The sequence below is a fragment of the Phyllobates terribilis genome, unplaced genomic scaffold, assembly GCF_046119375.1.
Source record: "Phyllobates terribilis strain yellow unplaced genomic scaffold, ASM4611937v1 Scaffold_3__8_contigs__length_932513732, whole genome shotgun sequence".
Classification (NCBI taxonomy): domain Eukaryota; kingdom Metazoa; phylum Chordata; class Amphibia; order Anura; family Dendrobatidae; genus Phyllobates; species Phyllobates terribilis.
The window spans coordinates 413,135,501-413,154,833 of NW_027362763.1; the positions used below are offsets into that span (position 1 = coordinate 413,135,501).

A 19,333-nucleotide genomic window follows, 5' to 3' on the forward strand; every position below is an offset into this window, starting at 1 on the left:
GCACGCCAAAAACGAGCCACGAACTGAGGACCCCTATCAGAAACAATGTCAGTAGGAACGCCATGAAGTCTGACAATTTCCTTGACAAAGGCCTTAGCGAGAGTTTTAGCGCAGGGCAGTTTGACGAAGGGAACCAAGTGACACATCTTGCTAAAACGGTCCACGACCACCCAGATGACAGTAAAACCCTCAGAGGGGGGAAGGTCAGTTATAAAGTCCATAGCCAAATGTGTCCAAGGAGCACTGGGGACCTCCAAAGGACAAAGCAACCCCGCAGCAGGAGTATGTGAGGACTTAGATCTAGCACATATAGTACATTGGCGCACCCACTTAATGACTTCCTTCTGCCATCCAGGCCACCAAAAACTGCGACCCACCAGTCTCTTGGTCTCAGAGATTCCGGGATGACCTGCCAACCGAGATTCGTGACACTCAACAAACAAATCTCTCCTAAAGGTCCCAGGCACAAACAACCTCCCATGAGGAGTGTTAGATGGGGCATTCTCCTGAGCTTTAAGAATCTCATCTTCCAAAACGGAGTCTAAAGCAGCTATCACAACACCTTCTTGTAAAATGTTTTCCTCTTTCTCAGCACCGACTATGGGAGAAAAACTGCGAGACAAGGCATCCGCCTTAACATTCTTAGTACCAGGGATGTAAGTAACGGAGAAATTAAACCGCGAGAAAAACAGTGCCCACCTAGCCTGACGGGCATTCAGGCGCTTGGCAGCGTCAAGATATATCAGATTTTTATGATCCGTAAGAACCTGAACGGGAAATTCCGCACCTTCCAAGAAGTGGCGCCAGTGTTCAAATGCGAGTTTAATAGCCAATAATTCCCGATTACCAATATCGTAATTCAATTCAGTCTCCGAAAATTTTTTTGAAAAAAATGCACAGGGATGTAATCCATCCCCGTTATCCTGAGACAATACTGCGCCAACCCCCACAGAGGAAGCATCAACCTCAACCAAAAACGGCCTAGTAACATCAGGCTGCATAAGGATGGGAGCAGAGGTGAACCTCTCCTTGAGATACACAAAAGCTTCAATGGCCTCAGAAGACCACTGAACCGCATCAGCACCTTTCCTGGTGAGATCAGTCAGAGGTTTGACAATACTAGAAAAATTTTTTATGAATTTTCTATAGTAATTGGCGAAACCCAAAAACCTCTGTATTGATTTCAAACCAATAGGCCTAGGCCATTCCTGCACAGCCTGAACCTTAACCGGATCCATCTCAAAACCTTTGCTGGAGATAATGTAGCCCAAAAAACTAATTCTCTGTACAGCGAACTCACATTTCTCCAGCTTAGCAAAAAGCGAATTGTCCATTAATAACTGTAATACCTCACGCACGCTCCGCCAATGAGACTCCAGATCTGGCGAATAAATCAAAATGTCATCCAAATACACAACCACATTTTTACCGATCAAAGGTCTAAGGATGTCATTAATCAGATTCTGAAAAAATGCAGGAGCATTAGTAAGACCAAAAGGCATAACCAGATTCTCAAAATGACCCACAGGAGTGTTAAAAGCAGTCTTCCATTCATCACCCTCCTTCATGCGCAACAGATTGTATGCCCCCTTAAGGTCAATTTTAGAGAACCACTTGGCCCCCAATAACTGGTTAAACAGATCAGGAATCAATGGCAGTGGGTAAGGATTGCGTACCGTAATTTTGTTAATCTCACGAAAATCCAGACAAGGACGTAAACCGCCGTCCTTTTTTTTTACAAAAAAAAATCCAACCGCCACAGGAGACTTAGAGGGCCTAATGTGACCGGCGGCCAAACTTGTCTGTATGTATTCCTCCAAAGCCTTCCTCTCAGGAATAGTAAGGTTAAATAAACGACTTTTAGGAAGAGTCGCTCCAGGGACAAATTCAATAGAACAATCATAGTCTCTATGGGGAGGCAAAACCTGCGATTCTTTCTCAGAAAAAACTCTCCAAAAATCCTGAATAGGAACAGGCAATTCTCCCCTATCCAAAGCTGCAATACGCCCGTTACAACACTTGTCATAACATTTATGGCTCCAGGATTTAATTTCACTGGTAGACCAATCCAGTACAGGATTGTGAAATTTTAACCAGGGCAAACCCAATATTACTGGAGAAGGCAAGTTATTCAACACTACCAAATCCAATTTCTCATGGTGAACACCATTAATAGTGAGAGGAAATTCACTGACCTTGAGAGTAATATTCTTCAAAGGGGAGCCATCCACAGAAACCACAGCAATGGGGGATGATAAAGGTTCAGGTTTTAAATTGAGTTTTTCCACGAATCCCCCATCAATAACATTCAGTGTAGACCCGCAATCAACAAACACCCGAAATTCCATTAATTTTTCCTGAGCAATCGTGGAAGCAGCTAAAAATATACCCTTGGAATTTAAACAGGCAATACGGGCGTGACTGACCATTTTTTTTTCTTTCTTCATACGAAGCTCACAGCCTTTAATCAAATGACCAGATTTTCCACAATAGAAACACAAGCCTTCTGAAAAACGACGGTGTTTTTCTTGAGAGCGAGGTGCCACCGATCCAATCTCCATCGGTTCACCACTGTTAGTACACACATTATCATAACCAGAAACTGACATAGCAGAGGATTTGCTCTCATTAACCCTAGCACGCAGTCTTCTGTCCACCCGTATAGCTAATTGCATAGCCTGTTGCAAATCCTCAGGTGTAGGATAAGCAATTAGCAGGTCTTTAACCTTTTCACTGAGCCCAGCAAGAAATAGACTTTTCAGAGCAGAATCGTTCCACCCTGTTTGAGTGGACCAACGACGAAAATGTGTACAATATTTTTCCATATTACCTGATCCTTGTTTTAAACGTCTCAACTCAGTCTCAGCTGATGCCACACGGTCAGGATCATCATATAATAGTCCTAAAGCAGAAAAAAAACTATCCACTGATCTGAAGCATGTATCACTAGGTTGCAAAGAAAAGGCCCACTCCTGAGGCTCTTTGCGCAAAAGTGACATTATGAACCCTACGCGCTGGGATTCATCCCCAGAGGACTTGGGTCTCAAACGAAAATACAATAAGCAAGCATTTTTAAATGAAAAAAATTCTCGATGTTCACCAAAAAATAAATCCGGCAAACATACCTTAGGCTCCAAGAAATATGCTCCAGGACAGTTACTCACGTGCTGACGGAGCTCGGCCACTTCCAGAGAGAGTCCCTGCAGGTGTTTAGCCAAATCCTGAACCGACACCATGATGGAACAAAAAAAAATCTTTCCTTAGAGAATTTACAGGCTGGACTTACTGTTATGTTCTGCTACCAAAGCTAAGGAAAGAGAGGAGATCTGTCCCTACTATAAGACTCAGCTGAATCCCTACGATGTAACAGGGAACCTGATCCTGCGATCAGACCTGCTAAAGTCCTAATCTAGTCTGTACGGAGACCTATAGATTTGGGGAGGGAATCCCTACAAGTACTAAGGACTGGGAGGAATATGGGACACCTCCTAACAGAAATAGCAGCAGACAGACGAACAAACAAAATAGATAGAACCTAGAGGTCCGTAGACCAAGCAAACTAACAGAGTTAGATACAGAGCACAGGCTAGCTAGAAAGTAGATATACAATGAAGTCCAGCAAAGCCAGAAGGGCGGAGCAGGATTAAATAGGCCAACAAGGTCATGTGACCAGCAAAGGAAAAAAAACCTAACAGCAAGGTTCTAACATGGAGGCCAGGTCATCTGCCGTAGCACCCCATCACTTTCCTTCTTGGTCAAATAGCCCTTACACAACCTGGAGGTGTGTTTGGGGTCATTGTCCTGTTGAAAAATAAATGATGGTCCAACTAAATGCAAACCGGATGGAATAGCATGCCACTGCAAGATGCTGTGGTAGCCATGCTGGTTCAGTATGCCTTCAGTTTTCAATAAATCCCCAACAGTGTCACCAGCAAAGCAGCCCCACACCATCACACCTCCTCCTCCATGCTTCACAGTGGGAATCAGGCATGTAGAGGCCATCCGTTCACCTTTTCTGCGTCGCTCAAAGACACGGTGGTTGGAATCAAATATCTCAAATTTGGACTCATCAGACCAAAGCACAGATTTCCAGTGGTCTAATGTCCATTCCTTGTGTTCTTTAGCCCAAACAAGTCTCTTCTGCTTGTTGCCTGTCCTTAGCAGTGGTTTCCTAGTGGCTATTTTACCATGAAGGCCTGCTGCACAAAGTCTCCTTTTAACAGTTGTTGAAGAGATGTGTCTGCTGCTAGAACTCTGTGTGGCATTGACCTGGTCTCTAATCTGAGCTGCTGTTAACCGGCGATTTCTGAGGCTGGTGACTTGGATAAACTTATCCTCAGAAGCAGAGGTGACTCTTGGTCTTCCTTTCCTGGGGCGGTCCTCATGTGAGCCAGTTTCTTTGTAGCGCTTGATGGTTTTTGCAACTGCACTTGGGGACACTTTCAAAGTTTTCCCAATTTTTCGGACTGACTGACCTTCATTTCTTAAAGTAATGATGGCCACTCGTTTTTCTTTACTTAGCTGCTTTTTCTTGCCATAATACAAATTCTAACAGTCTATTCAGTAGGACTATCAGCTGTGTTTCCACCAGACTTCTGCACAACACAACTGATGGTCCCAACCCCATTTATAAGGCAAGAAATCCCACTTACTAAACCTGACAGGGCACACCTGTGAAGTGAAAACCATTTCCGGTGACTACCTCTTGAAGCTCATCAAGAGAATGCCAAGAGTGTGCAAAGCAGTCATCAAATCAAAAGGTGGCTACTTTGAAGAACCTAGAATATAAGACATATTTTCAGTTGTTTCACACTTTTTTGTTAAGTATATAATTCCACATGTGTTAATTCATAGTTTTGATGCCTTCAGTGTGAATGTACAATTTTCATAGTCATGAAAATACAGAAAAATCTTTAAATGAGGTGTGTCCAAACTTTTGGTCTGTACTGTACGCAGCTACTCACATCATGCTGTAATTTTTTTCTCATCTAGATTCCAGCTGAGGAAAAAAATTGCAGAACAGCACAGAATCATTGAATAACATTAGTCTGAGTGCAATCTGATTTTTTTCATCGGATTGCAGTCGTCCAATTTGTACGTAGATGAAAACGAGCCCTAATGATCATAAAAGCACATATTAACAGATTCTGCCTGGATTTAGGCATAGACTACTTTCATAAATCCCAACAGAATTAACAACATGTGGGTCTTATAATTTAAAACTGCTTCCAGCTTTGCTTGTTTCTACTGGAATTGGCTGATTAGCTTGCTGACAAATACATCTGCTATAATTCTCTGATCTCTTCTTCTGTACTGGAAAAGATACATTTTTTTGCATTTTTGGAATTGTCATAAAGAGCACTGAACAATCCGGGAATGCAGGGAAATTTCAGCACAGCAGCCTGCAGGGGTACATACAGTGGTGGCCAAAAGTATTGGCACCCCTGCAATTCTGTCAGATAATACTCAGTTTCTTCCTGAAAATGATTGCAATCACAAATTCTTTGGTATTATTATCTTCATTTAATTTGTCTTCAATGAAAAAACACAAAAAGAATTGTCCTAAAGCCAAATTGGATACAATTCCACATCAAACCTAAAAAAGGGGGTGGACAAAAGTATTGGCACTGTTTGAAAAATCATGTGATGCTTCTCTAATTCATGTAATTAACAGCACCTGTAACTTACCTGTCGCACCTAACAGGTGTTGGCAATAACTAAATCACACTTGCAACCTGTTAACATGGATTAAAGTTGACTGAACCTCTGTCCTGTGTCCTTGTGTGTACCAAATTGAGCATGGAGAAAAGAAAGAAGACCAAAGAACTGTCTGAGGACTTGAGAAACCAAATTGTTAGGAAGCATGAGCAATCTCAAGGCTACAAGTCCATCTTCAAAGACCTGAATGTTCCTGTGTCTTCCATGCGCAGTGTCATCAAGAAGTTTAAAGCCCATGGCACTGTGGCTAACCTCCCTAGATGTGGACGGAAAAGAAAAATTGACGAGAGATTTCAACGCAAGATTGTGCGGATGGTGGATAAAGAACCTTGACTAACATTAAAACAAGTTCAAGCTGCCCTGCAGTCCGAGGGTACAACAGTGTCAACCCGTACTATCCATCGGCGTCTGAATGAAAAGGGACTGTATGGTAGGATACCCAGGAAGACCCCACTTCTTACCCCGAGACATAAAAAATCCAGGCTGTAGTTTGCCAAAACTTAACTGAGAAAGCCTAAATTGTTTTGAAAGAATGTTCTCTGGTCAGATGAGACAAAAGTAGAGCTTTTTGCCAAAAAGCATCAACATAGAGTGTACAGGAAAAAAAAAGAGGCATTCAAAGAAAAGAACACGGTCCTTACAGTCAAACATGGCAGAGGTTCCCTGATGTTTTGGGGTTGCTTTGTTGCCTCTGGCACTGGACTGCTTGACCGTGTGCATGGCATTATGAAGTCTGAAGACTACCAACAAATTTTGCAGCATAATGCAGGGTCCCGTGTGAGAAAGCTGGGTCTCCCTCAGAGGTCATGGGTCTTCCAGCAGGACAATGACCCAAAACACACTTCCAAAAGCACTATAAAATGGTTTGAGAGAAAGCACTGGAGACTTCTAAGGTGGCCAGCAATGAGTCCAGACCTGAATCCGATAGAACACCTGTGGAGAGATCTCAAAATGGCAGTTTGGAGAAGGTACCCTTCAAATATCAGGGACCTGGAGCAGTTTGCCAAAGAAGAATGGTCTACAATTCCAGCAGAGTATTGTAAGAAACTCATTGATGGTTACCGGAAGCAGTTGCTAGCAGTTATTTTGGCTAAAGGTTGTGCAACCAAGTATTAGGCTGAGGGTGCCAATACTTTTGTCTGGCCCATTTTTGGAGTTTTGTGTGAAATGATCAATGATTTGATTTTTGCTTCATTCTCTTTTGTGTTTTTTCCTTGCAAGCAAATTAAATGAAGATAATAATACCAAAGAATTTGTGATTGCAATCATTTTCAGGAAGAAACTGAGTATTATCTGACAGAATTGCAGGGGTGCCAATACTTTTGGCCACCACTGTACAGCACATTTATCGATTGCAAGTATCTACAGTGGCATGTAAAAGTTTGGGCACCCCTGGTCAAAATTACTGTTATTATGAAGAATTAAGCAAGTTGAATATGAAATGAGCTCTAATATATTAGTAATTTTTTTATTTTAAAAATTCCAAAAAGGAAAATGGGCTGATGCAAAAGTTTGGGCACTCTTGGAATTTTGTGTGTTTTATAACTTTGACCAAGGTTTCAGACCTTAATTAGCCTGTTAGGGCTATGGCTTGTTCACTATCATCGTTACAATCAGCCAGGTGATGCAAATTTCCCAGCTATAAAAACCCAGCTACCTCTAACTTGTGCCCAAGTACAGCAGCCATGGGTTCTTCTAAGCAGCTGCCTAGCACTTTGAAAATGGTGGAGGCCCACAAAGCAGGAGAAGGCTATAAGATAGCAAAGTATTTTCCAACTGCCCTTTCCTCAGTTCAAAATGTAATTATGAAATGGCAGTTAACAGGAACAGTGGAGGTCAAGATAAGGTCTGAAAGACCAAGCAAAATTTCAGTGAGAGTTGCTCGTAGGATTGCTAGAGAGGCAAATCAGAAATCCCGTTTGACTGCAAAATACCTTCAGAAAGATTTAGCAGACTCTGGAGTTGTGGTACATTGTACTGTTCAGAGACACCTACACAAATATGGTGTCACAGGTATATCAAGTGTGACAGACAGTCATTCTGGATCCGGCTGTAGAAGATCATTGCGCTTGGCATTGCAGACGCCTTCTTGATCCTCTCATCTCTGTAGTGTAGTAATATCCTTCTCTCTTTAGGACCCAGCAGTGACCTCCACCTCCTGCTGCTAATTGACACACCCTTGCTTGGTAGTTAAAAACTCTCAGTGTCTCCAGAGAGTCGCCAGTGATAGTTCTATGTTCCTCTGTCCAGGCTTGGAGTACTAGTTGTCGGCTACTTTCTTCTTGGAGTTCCCTTGGAGGACAGTTGGCATGATCAGTCTGGTGTCTTCTCAAGCTAAGTGTATCCTCTTTGTTTACCTTGTTGTCTTTAGTTACAGTGGGGCCTGACTAGTGTTCACCTTGTCCCCTCCCTACATAGGGCCTAGCTCTAGGGACATTCAGGGATTAGGTTTCCGGCTCAGCGAGAGGTGCGGAATCTATTTAGGGACAATAGGTTAGTTAGGGTGATATTAGATCTCCACTAGACCTTTCCTCAGTTGCTGGGCTCCCTTCCCCCTATTCCCGTCATTGTGCACTTAGTCTTTCCCTCACCTTGCGTGACATATGGCCTTCATGGAAGAGTCATCAGAAGAAAACCTCTCTGGCGTCCGCAAAATAAAATTCAGCATCAGAAGTATGCAAAGAACATCTAAACAAGCTTGATGCATTTTGGAAACAAGTCCTGTGGACCAATGAAGTTAAAATAGAACTGTTTGGCCACAATGATCAAAGGTATGTGTAGTGAAAAGAGGCATTGAATTTCAGAAAAAGAACATCTCGCCAACCATTAAGCATGTTCGTGGATCAATCATATTTTAGGGTTGTGTTGCAGCCAATGGCACAGAAACATTTTCATGGGAAGAATGGATTCAATGAAATTTCAAAAAATTCTTGATGGAAACATAAACAATCTATAAAAAACTGAAGTTGAAAAGAGGATGGCTTCTATAAATGGATAATGACCCTAAACACAGGTCAAAATCCACAATAGACTATCTCAAAAGACACAAGCTGAATGTTTTACAATGGCCCTCACAGTCCCCTGATCTGAACATCATTGAAAATCTGTGGCTAGACCTCAAAATACTAATGCATGCAAGATAGCTTTGATAAGAATAAATCCACAAAACAAGAATGGGATTTTGCATCATCTTTGCACACGGAGGAGCGTGGAAATATTGACACATTTTCTTATCCATTTTATTGCAAGACAACCCAGGAATCTCACAGAACTGGAGGAATTTTCCAAGGAAGAACGGATGAAAATCCCTCAAACAAGAATTGAAACACTCTTGGCTGGTTACAAAAAGCGTTTACAAGCTGTGACATTTTTAAAAATTGGTGCTACTAGGTACTAACAATCCAGAGTGCCCAAACTTTTGCATTGTCCCATTTTCCTTTTTTGTAATTTTTAAAATGTAAAAGATGAAAATATAAATATTTTTTTGCCTAAAATACAAAGGAAATGTGTCATCTTTAACTTTAGGCCTTTTAGAGATCATTTCATCTTCAACTTGCTTAACTGTTCACAATAACAGTAATTTTGATCAGGGGTGCCCAAATTTGTACATGCCACTGTATAATACAGGCTCTAACTAGGGAACAGTATACATAATAATAATAATAATAATAATAATTTTATTTATATAGTGCCAACATATTCTGCAGCATTTTACAATTGAGGAGGAAATGTATAGACAATAAATATATTACAAAGTAACACATAGTTAAACAGTTACAGGAGTAGTGGGTCTGTGCTTGCAAACTTACAACCTATAAGGAAATGGTGGGGGTAACACAATAGGTAAAAAAGTACATGTATGGTCCAGCCATCATTATAATAAATAGGGGTTATGATATAAAGCAGCATGATCTGCTGTATTGTTCAACATCTTTATCAATGATTTAGATGAAGGAATTGAGGGTAAGCTGATTAAATTTGCTGATGACACAAAGCTAGGAGGGATAGCTAATACTAGAGAAGAGAGAGAGAGGATTCAAAAAGACCTAAATAAACTGGAGCAGTGGGCAGCAACCAACAGAATGGTTTTTAACAGGGAAAAATGCAAAGTACTACATCTGGGCAATAAAAATGAAAAAAGCATATACAGAATGGGAGGAATAGAGCTAAGCAACAGTACATGTGAAAAAGACTTAGGTATACTAATAGATCATAGACTGAACATGAGTCAACAGTGTGATGCAGCAGCAAAAAAGGCAAATACAATTCTGGGATGTATTAACAGAAGCATACAGTCTAGATCACGTGAAGTCATTATCGGTCTTTACTCCTCTTTGGTCAGACCTCATCTGGAATACTGTGTACAGTTTTGGGCACCACATTTTAAAAAAGACATAGACAAACTGGAGCAAGTTCAGAGAAGAGCGACCAGAATGGTGACTGGTCTGCAAACCATGTCCTATGAGGAACGGTTGCAGGATTTGGGAATGTTTAGCTTGCAAAAAAGAAGACTGAGAGGAGACTTAATAGCTGTCTACAAATATGTCAAGGGCTGTCACATTGTAGAAGGATCATCTTTATTCTCATTTGCACAAGGAAAGACTAGAAGCAATGGGATGAAACTAAATGGGAGGAGACACAGATTAGATATTAGAAAAAACTTTTTGACAGTTAGGGTGATTAATGAGTGGAACAGGCTGCCACGAGAGGTGGTGAGTTCCCCTTCAATGGACGTCTTCAAACAGAGGCTGGACAGACATCTGTCTGAGATGATCTAGTGAATCCTGCTTTGAGCAGGGGGTTGGACCAGATGACCCAGGAGGTCCCTTCCAACTCTACCATTCTATGATTCTATGATTCTATGATCTGGTCATAAGCAAGAATCTGTCTAAATGCAGTTTCCAAGTGCTATTGGGTGCATGAAGGATATGGAGATAGATAAATAGGAAGGACCAGATTCTGAGGAAAAATTAGAAGGGGGAACAGGGGAAAGTTAAATTTGTGAAGTGTGATGATTACCCTGTTTAAAGAGATGTGCTTTTAAAGAATGCTTAAAAATGGGTTTTGATCAGATTGTTTTTATCAGATTGTTTGGGGTAGTGTTTTCCAGAAAACTGGCACAGCACGAGAGATGTCTTAGTGATGAAAATGGGAGGTTCGGATTGTGAAGAATATTAGTCTTAGATCAGAATGGAGAGTACCAGTAGGGTGATAGAGATGAAGGAGGAGAAGTAGGGTAGTGAAGAAATGTGGAGACCTTTTGTGGGTGATAGAGATAAGTTTATATTGTACTTTATAGCAGATGGGCAACCAGTGCAATGGAGGGATCGGTCTAGTGGCTGGACAGAAATATGATTCTGGCTGCAGCATTCAGGACGGATTGGTGAGGAGAAAGTTTGGTAAGAGGGAGACCAATTAACAGAGTTGCAATAGTCCAGACGAGAATGAATGAGCGACAGTAAGAGTTTTTGCAGTTTCAAAGGTGAGAAAAGGTCGGATTTTGGATATCTTTTTAGATGCAAGTAACATGAACAAGTGAGTGATTGGATATAGAGAATAAAGGAAAATTCTGTGTCAAAAATGACTCAAAGACAGCTAGCGTGATGCTTAGGAGTTATAGTTGAAACACCCAAGGAAATTGCTATTATTGGGTATTAGTTAGTTAGTAGAGGAGTGAAGCATAAGAAGTTCAGTTTTAGAGAGATTCAGTTTCAGATAGAGGGAGGACATGATGTTAGAGACAGTGTACATACAATGCCTGGTATTTTATATTAAGGTGGGGGTGATGTCAGGTAAAAATGTGTATAATTGGGCGTCATCAGCACAGAGGTGATATTGGAAACCAAATCTGCTGATGGTTTGTCCAATAAGTACAGTATATAGGGAGAAGAGGAGGGGACCTAGGACTGAGCCTTGAGTAACCCTCGATAGTAAGGGGAAGAAGAGAAGATGAGCCAGCAAAAGATACAGTGAAAGAGGGTCAAGAAGAGAGAGTCATCTGAGAGATAGTGGATTAGACGGGAGTGGAACAAGCGTTCCAGGATTTTAGAGATAAAGGAGAGATTAGAGACAGGTAGCTGCAGTTAGCAGAACAGTTCTGATCCAGGGATGTTTTTTTTTAAATGATAGGATACAAGAGGGGTTATGATGGCACATTTAAATGGAGGGAAAGGTACCAGAAGAAATAGAGAGGTTAAATATTTTAGGTAGGTGAGCAGTGACACCTGGGGAGAGAGACTGAAGGATATGTGAGGGAATAGGGTCACATATCACAAATATAAACCAGATGTCCATTGATTACGAATTAGAATTGTCAGAAAAGAGCATATCACATAATCTTAATCTATCCTTATTTTAATTACCTAAAATCTGGTCCTGATGAACTGATTTTTCGGCATAAAACAATATACAGAAGGAAATAGAAAGCAATCAGCTACTACAATATAGAAAAATATTGTCAGCTACAAAAGTTAATATTGTTCTGGTCACATTGGTCACACTGCACAGAAAAGTGGCATTGGTAACTCCTTAATTCTCAATTGTCGCGGTTTTCTTTTTTGCAGATAATCTATGGGTGCAATGTTTCAGATGACTTTGACATGACAGTCTTGACTTCCATGATTGATTACTGGATCAGCGTTAATACTACGAAGAAAGACAGTGAACTCACTAAATGTATGCTATCGTCTAATACAAATATTTCTATAAAAGGACCCTGCGGGCCAAACTCAAACTCTGTGTATTCCCAGGCGCTGCATTAGATATAACACAGGGTGCCAGTTTTACTTTAATGATTTTAATTACGGTTTGTGTTTTTATTAGCAATCGTATTTTGTGTTGAATATTGCACAATATACAGTTTTAGCTGATATTAAAAATGTGGCAATATAATTGGATTGAATGAAACTAAAAACAAACAGGAAATATAAGATATGAATATTTTCTTACATCATTTTAATAGTTGAAACATAATTGATTCTAGAAAAATAATATAATAGTAATATTTATACTAATAAAATTTGATTTAGTGTTAGTACATCATTTGCATGACTTCAGGGACAAGTATAATTCGGTGACGTAGGTGTGGTTATATTTATTTTGCTGTTGTATCATTTTGCAGTAAAATTCAGAATTCCATCAGCTTTCTTTAATCTGGATTTAAATCCTGCTTCACTGGCACAAGCACTGGAATTCACTCCCCAGTATTCATTAGATGCTCCAGAAGCTTTCCATATGCACCCCTCTCCAGTGGTAATATACATATAGCACTATATAGTATCACCCCATATAACAAACATCTCTATATTAATGCCAGGGCTTTACAACTTGTTATTCAGGTTCAGTTTGGAGAACAAGGTTATATAATTTCTAAACTAAGCCAAATGTATGGCTACAAAGAAGGGTTCTGCAGACATGGTGAAAAATCTTTACAAACATCTCCGAAAGGTACGTGGCTACAAGAGTATTTTCCATAGAATTAAACATGGGACAGTGGGTACCATTAGTTCCTATTCTTGCAGAAATGTTCCTGTATGTATGCTATTTGTCATAAGTAACTTATTTCTAAGTATAGAATCCAAAAAGTCAGGGGAAAGAAACCCCAATATTAAAACCTATCCTTTATTCGGCCAGTTTAAAAAAAAATTCCCCAGAGAGAACTGGCAATAATCAACAATACAAAAACAAAAAATAAATGTGCAAAAAAACGAGTTAAAGAAGAGAATGCTCAGCAGTGGTACCCTATATTTAGACAGAGGACAGGATACTAGATTAGGCAGGGAATCTGACAGTGGATTGATGCTGCACCCCTGTTCACCTCATCTTTAGCCCCTGATGACCCAAGGGGGAAACGCGTCAGGAGTGAGACAATGTCAAGATTGAGATAAGTCACATCTTCCTTTATTAAGACAGTTTATATTGATAACCTAAGCTTTTTAATGTCAATGTATGTGTGATAAGCCTTTGTACATGCTGTTGTGGTTACCACTTTACTGCGTTATTTTTCACCTCTATGACCAATGGCATAATCCAACACCGGAAACGTGTCAGAGATGTGTCTGTGAAACCACCAGAAGTATTTTTATAGATACTCAAGAAAGAAGTTTTACATTTTATAAGTGGTTGAACCCGCTTTTTCCTCAACATTTTTTCTATACTGTGTACAGTGGTTTAGACATTTTGTTTCAGAGATGCTATATGAAGGAATTAAAGAGGCTGTTATCAGTGAGGGTTTGCCCAGGGGCTAGTCGATGGTGAGTGGGGCCGCCATCTCGCAATCGAGGGTGCTAAACTCATTGGCTAGGTAGGGTTTCAGAATATTTAGTAGGGGTATATTAGGGCCAGTTTCCAAGAGGATTCCCCCTATACCTGTACATCTTTACATACTAGTCCTTATACCCTACAGGGAGGCCATATATTATAAATGACCTCTAAACTTGGTATGAAATTTTATTGAAACATAGGGAACCACTGCTGACTCGCTTCACTTATTTTTTGAATTTGGCTCTATATTTATTGTCGATATCTAAAGTTCTCTCTGGTGACTTTTTAACAGCAATAATAAAAGATAGGAGAATGGAACCCTAATATGAAAACCTGCCTTTTGGATTCTATACTTTCTTATACCCCAGATCGTGATAAAGTAAGAGGTGGAAAAACCCTCCTTCAGTCTTCTTTAAGGTATAATGTAAACCTCTGTGAACCTTCTTTAAAAAAAAAAATGGAACTCAGGGTTTCTGTGGTCAGAGTTTGCACTATTCCACATAAGGGTCTGTTGTCTGTGGATAACTGTAAAGGTCTCCTTCAGAGGTGTAGGCTCACTACTCTCAATGGAAGGCTGTGACTACACTTGTTGAGCACACAGTGGCTTATGTCACACATTGGGTTCCATTGTAAAAGAGCATACATTTTACAGGGGTTTTTGTATAGTAAAGAACAGTCAGCTGTAGTTGCAAAACAGATGCATACCACCCCAAATGAGGTTAAAAAAAACCTCAAACACTCATGTGCACATGGCCTAACAGTCACAAAACTTTGCGTTCCGCAAAACTTTTGAGACTTTTCGATTTATTTTTCCAAAATTCTGGCATAATAGCCTTGATGAATTGGGGACTATGTCTTGAATTCTTCTGACTCATGTGAACATACTCTAAAGTACATAATACCAGTGTTGTAAGATAACACATTCATAGTTGCAATAAACCATGAAAATCCATTATATATATATATCCATTTTATCCATAAGGTGTGAAACTGGCTTCATTTCAAAGTCCCCGTTCCTTATCATTGACTCTACCAGAGATTTTGCCCAACTCTGCGGAGATATCAATGCCCAGGGTGTCAGAGGTTCATGACATCTGTGCTGCCATCTTGTCCAAGCTACCACGAGAATGGAGTCGGGTAAATATGTCATCTTCTACTTTGCATACACTATTAGAATGTACATGTCTGACACTAGTATATTGCTATAGACCACATTGGCAATTTATAACTTTCTGTATTTCTAATTATTTTTATTCTGCTAAAAGGATTTTATCAATGACCGTCTAAAAAAACTTGGAGGAGACACACCATTCAATCTCTTTTTGAAGAAAGAACTTAGTCATCTTATGTCACTTGTATCTGAAATTAGAAACAATCTTCAGGTGAGTATCAATGTAGGTTAAGGGTTAATGATATTTGCCTTTTTTTGTTGTTGTATTTATGTCGGATATATGCTTATAATAGGTCATTTGGTTAACCCTCGGCCTTATTTGTAAATGTGAACTTTCAAGGCTTTTTATTATACAGTACAGACCAATAGTTTGGACACACCTTCTTATTTAAAGATTTTTCTGTATTTTCATGACTTTGAAAATTGTACATTCACACTGAAGGCATCAAAACTATGAATTAACACATGTGGAATTATATACTTAACAAAAAAGTGTGAAACAACTGAAAATATGTCTTATATTCTAGGTTCTTCAAAGTAGCCACCTTTTGCTTTGACTGCTTTGCACACTCTTGGCATTCTCTTGATGAGCTTCAAGAGGTAGTCACCGGAAATGGTCTTCCTACAATCTTGAAGGAGTTCCCAGAGATGCTTAGCACTTGTTGGCCCTTTTGCCTTCACTCTGCGGTCCAGCTCACCCCAAACCATCTCGATTGGGTTCAGGTCTGGTGACTGTGGAGGTGTGTCCAAACTTTTGGTCTGTACTGTATATGGTATATTTTTGCCCAAAAGCTTTACACTAAGGCCTCATTCACATGTCCGTGTTGCATATAGATGTTGTATCTGTTTTTTCTCACGGATACAGCATGTACCCATGATAATCTATGTTGCTATTCACATGTCCTTTTTTTTCCAGCAGCACGGTTGACAAGGGCTAATACAAGTCTATGAGTCTTTGAAAAATACGTACAGCACACGGCTGACATCCGTGTGCTGTCCGTGTTTAACACGGAAAAGTATAGGAGAAGCTTTGTAATTTATTTATGATGGTAAAAAAGGACACACTGACCATACACTGATGGTAAAAATGGACACACGGACCATACACTGATGACACACTGATGGTAAAAACGGACACACAGACCATATACTGATGGTAAAAATGGACACACTGACCATCTACTGATGGTAAAAACGGACACATAGACCATCTACTGATGGTAAAAACAGACACACTGACCATACACTGATGGTAAAAACGGACACGTAGACCATACACTGATGGTAAAAATGGACACATAGATGATACACTGATGGTAAAAACGGACACATGGATGACACACTGATGGTGCAAAACACTGATGACACCAGTAACATTTTTTTCATGTACATGTTTAAACACGGACGTGTGAATATAGCCTAAACCTGTAACAGACAGTGGGCTACAAAAATATCTAGATTCCTTGTCTTTGAACAGCTCCACATATAATACTGGTTTACATCTTTATCAATCCACTACTACATGTTATTTATTACATTTATTAGTTCCTTATATAAAATCTAAAAGTTAGCAGGAAGCAGTTTTTAAAAAGGTGGGAACGGCTGTGCGCAGAAAGAGGTTGGGGAAATGACATGCCCACTTTAGCTAAGCACAAAGAACACTGCCATCAAGATTGGGAGGAGGCCAGAGGCTGTTTTTTGTGCCATTTACTTCCTAATGTTAAAGAAGGTACTCTAGCATTTAGGAATTAAATAGTTTAAAAAAAAAAGTATATCTATGTAAGGAATGCTGAAAAATTCAGCAGATTGATTGGGGGCCAGGTCCTGAGACCACACTGATCACTCAATACACAATTTTGCCACTCAGCAATCAGGAACGCTCTTATCCTGCCTGAATTTGCAGACAGAGAATAGTGTAGTGAGTCAATGGAAAGTCTACGAACCTATACACAAAGTGGAGGAGAAGCTCAGACTTTATTGCAACCATGAACCACTTTCTGTGAGCGTGTTCAGGCAGGAGCAGAATGCTCCTCATTGCTGAGCAGCGCACATCAGACTAACATAATGACTAATCAGTGAGAGTCTCAAGACCCGGACCATAAAAAAATGTGGCGGGACTGGCTCAGTGTGGTCGTTCACAAAGCCGACATGTGCGGAAACTGCCTACTGTTTATTTATTGCCATGCTTCTGGGTTCGAACCCTTGAGCCTGTGTTTTGTGGTCGGCTTCTCTGTCCACCAAACCAAAGTATACACACCTTTTCTCCGGTTGTTTAGGTTCTGTTATCTTGGTTGCAGTCTGTTTAGCATAACAGGTGTTTTCATTTGTCTTACCTATCACCTTTTGGGTGCAGGTTTATATTCATTCCTCCTGCTCGCATTTCCTGCTGGTGGTATTCTCAGTTGGAAGTTCAGCCATTCTGATGTTGTTTAAAGCCAGTCAGTGAAATTCCAGCTAAGGTTTATCTCTTTGCTGCTTCTGTTTCTTTACTCTGCATCTAGCTTCAGTTTCTTTTTGGGAAGTAGGTGGCATATTATCTAACTGTACATAATTTTATATTTAGTGGTTTATTTTACTCACTCTGGGATCTCTACTTTCTTCAGCACACTTATTCTTTTGTAGCTAATTGACACTCTGCTCTGCCCTCCGGTTCTTTAGGAGGAACGTGAAGCGTTTAACTTCTTTTCAGGCAGCATAGGTCCGAGTTGCCATTGTCTATACTGTGGTTAGGGCTATCTTAGCTCATGCAGGCACCACTAGGGACAGGATCTCTAGCCTGTACAGGAACCAGCAGGGTCAGTTACAGTTTTTAGCTTTACCTATTATCCCGAGTGAGTTGCTAAATTAGTATAGCCTTTACATGCATTTGTCTGGTTCATAAATCGGGCCAGACTAGTGATTAGATTTTTTTTCAACATGGACCAGTGGTCTGTGGATAATCATCCATGTGCACTAGCATATCGCCTAACATTGGAAATTAAATGGTCGAAAACTATTCTGTGTGATATTCTGTGCGTGTAGCTTTAAAAATCTTGGGGCAAAGATTTCAAGTGATTTAATGAAATATGTTGAATTAAAAAAAGAAATTGGGTCTACTTTTTTGCATTCGTTTTCCATAGCACACCATACACCAGGAAGAATACATCTATATATGCTACTTAAATACAGAAACTGGTTAAGAGTGAAGGAACACAGAAAGAAACATTTCTGTAGATTCAGCCACTAAATTATTTTTTTTCTCTTACTCACTAAGATGATAAAAAATTCTCTGGAATCATCTGAAATTTTAGGAGATCAACTTTCAGATTCTGACATTGTTACCATTGTTCATGAATTGTATCACAAGAAGCCTCCATCACACTGGTGTAATATGGCATGGAACTTTTCTTGCCCATCCGATTGGTCTGTCACTTTCTTTATACAAGATTTACAGCAAAGAATATCACACTTTGAGAAGCTGCTTCAACTTGTAAGTAAATTTAAATCGAGTACCTCCACCAATTATTGCTGCTCCACTGAATTTGGAAGTTTTTCTTTTTCTTCAGTACACCTCTGTTCCAAAGTTATATCCCCTTAAATAAAAATGCAAATTTTCCCTTCAACCAACTCTGCTTACAAAACAGAACTTGTCTGGACAAGTATAAGGGCTCGATCACACATAGCATTTTTGCAGTTTTTTTGCGTGGAAAAAAAAATGCAGTGTTTTACGTTCGCAGCAAAACAAAGAGGTTTCTATAATCTCATTCACAGAGAGTGGGGTTTTTTTGTTTTGAGGCGCTAATGGCATATGCACACTGCTGGTATATTTTTTAACCATATTCTCCAGGCAGAATATTGCAGGAGCAGATTTGTGGATGAGATTTTATGAAATCATCAAATCTATTGATGCTGTGGATTTCACCCTTACTATGGAAAATCAGCAGCAGACTGTTAAGTGTGCACATGCCTTAAATGTTTTGCATTATACTATTCTCTGGTTAGGATCCACTCCGTTTTTTTCTTGTATTATTTAAAAAGGTAAATGCAAAATAAACTGGTAAAAAGCAAATTTTTTGGGCGGGGTGAGACCTAAGGGCTGCTTCACACTAGCCTATGGAAATACAGATACAAAACGGACACACAATACAGATTGGATATTACTTAAAACACCGCTGTGCAGTTTTTCTGTTATTCCTTAGAAAT

The 19,333-nt window shown here is 39.9% G+C and overlaps 1 protein-coding gene across 1 annotated transcript in view; it reads left to right on the forward strand.

Annotated features, from left to right (window-relative positions):
- Nucleotides 1-19,333, forward strand: part of LOC141259500 (dynein axonemal heavy chain 5-like) — a 482,742-nt gene that overhangs the window by 439,316 nt on the left and 24,093 nt on the right. The window contains exons 99-104 of the mRNA XM_073675609.1: nucleotides 12,282-12,393; nucleotides 12,839-12,969; nucleotides 13,056-13,164; nucleotides 14,963-15,117; nucleotides 15,246-15,362; nucleotides 18,405-18,620. Of these exons, the coding sequence (XP_073531710.1) occupies nucleotides 12,282-12,393; nucleotides 12,839-12,969; nucleotides 13,056-13,164; nucleotides 14,963-15,117; nucleotides 15,246-15,362; nucleotides 18,405-18,620 (840 nt within the window). The remainder of the gene's footprint in view (nucleotides 1-12,281; nucleotides 12,394-12,838; nucleotides 12,970-13,055; nucleotides 13,165-14,962; nucleotides 15,118-15,245; nucleotides 15,363-18,404; nucleotides 18,621-19,333) is intronic.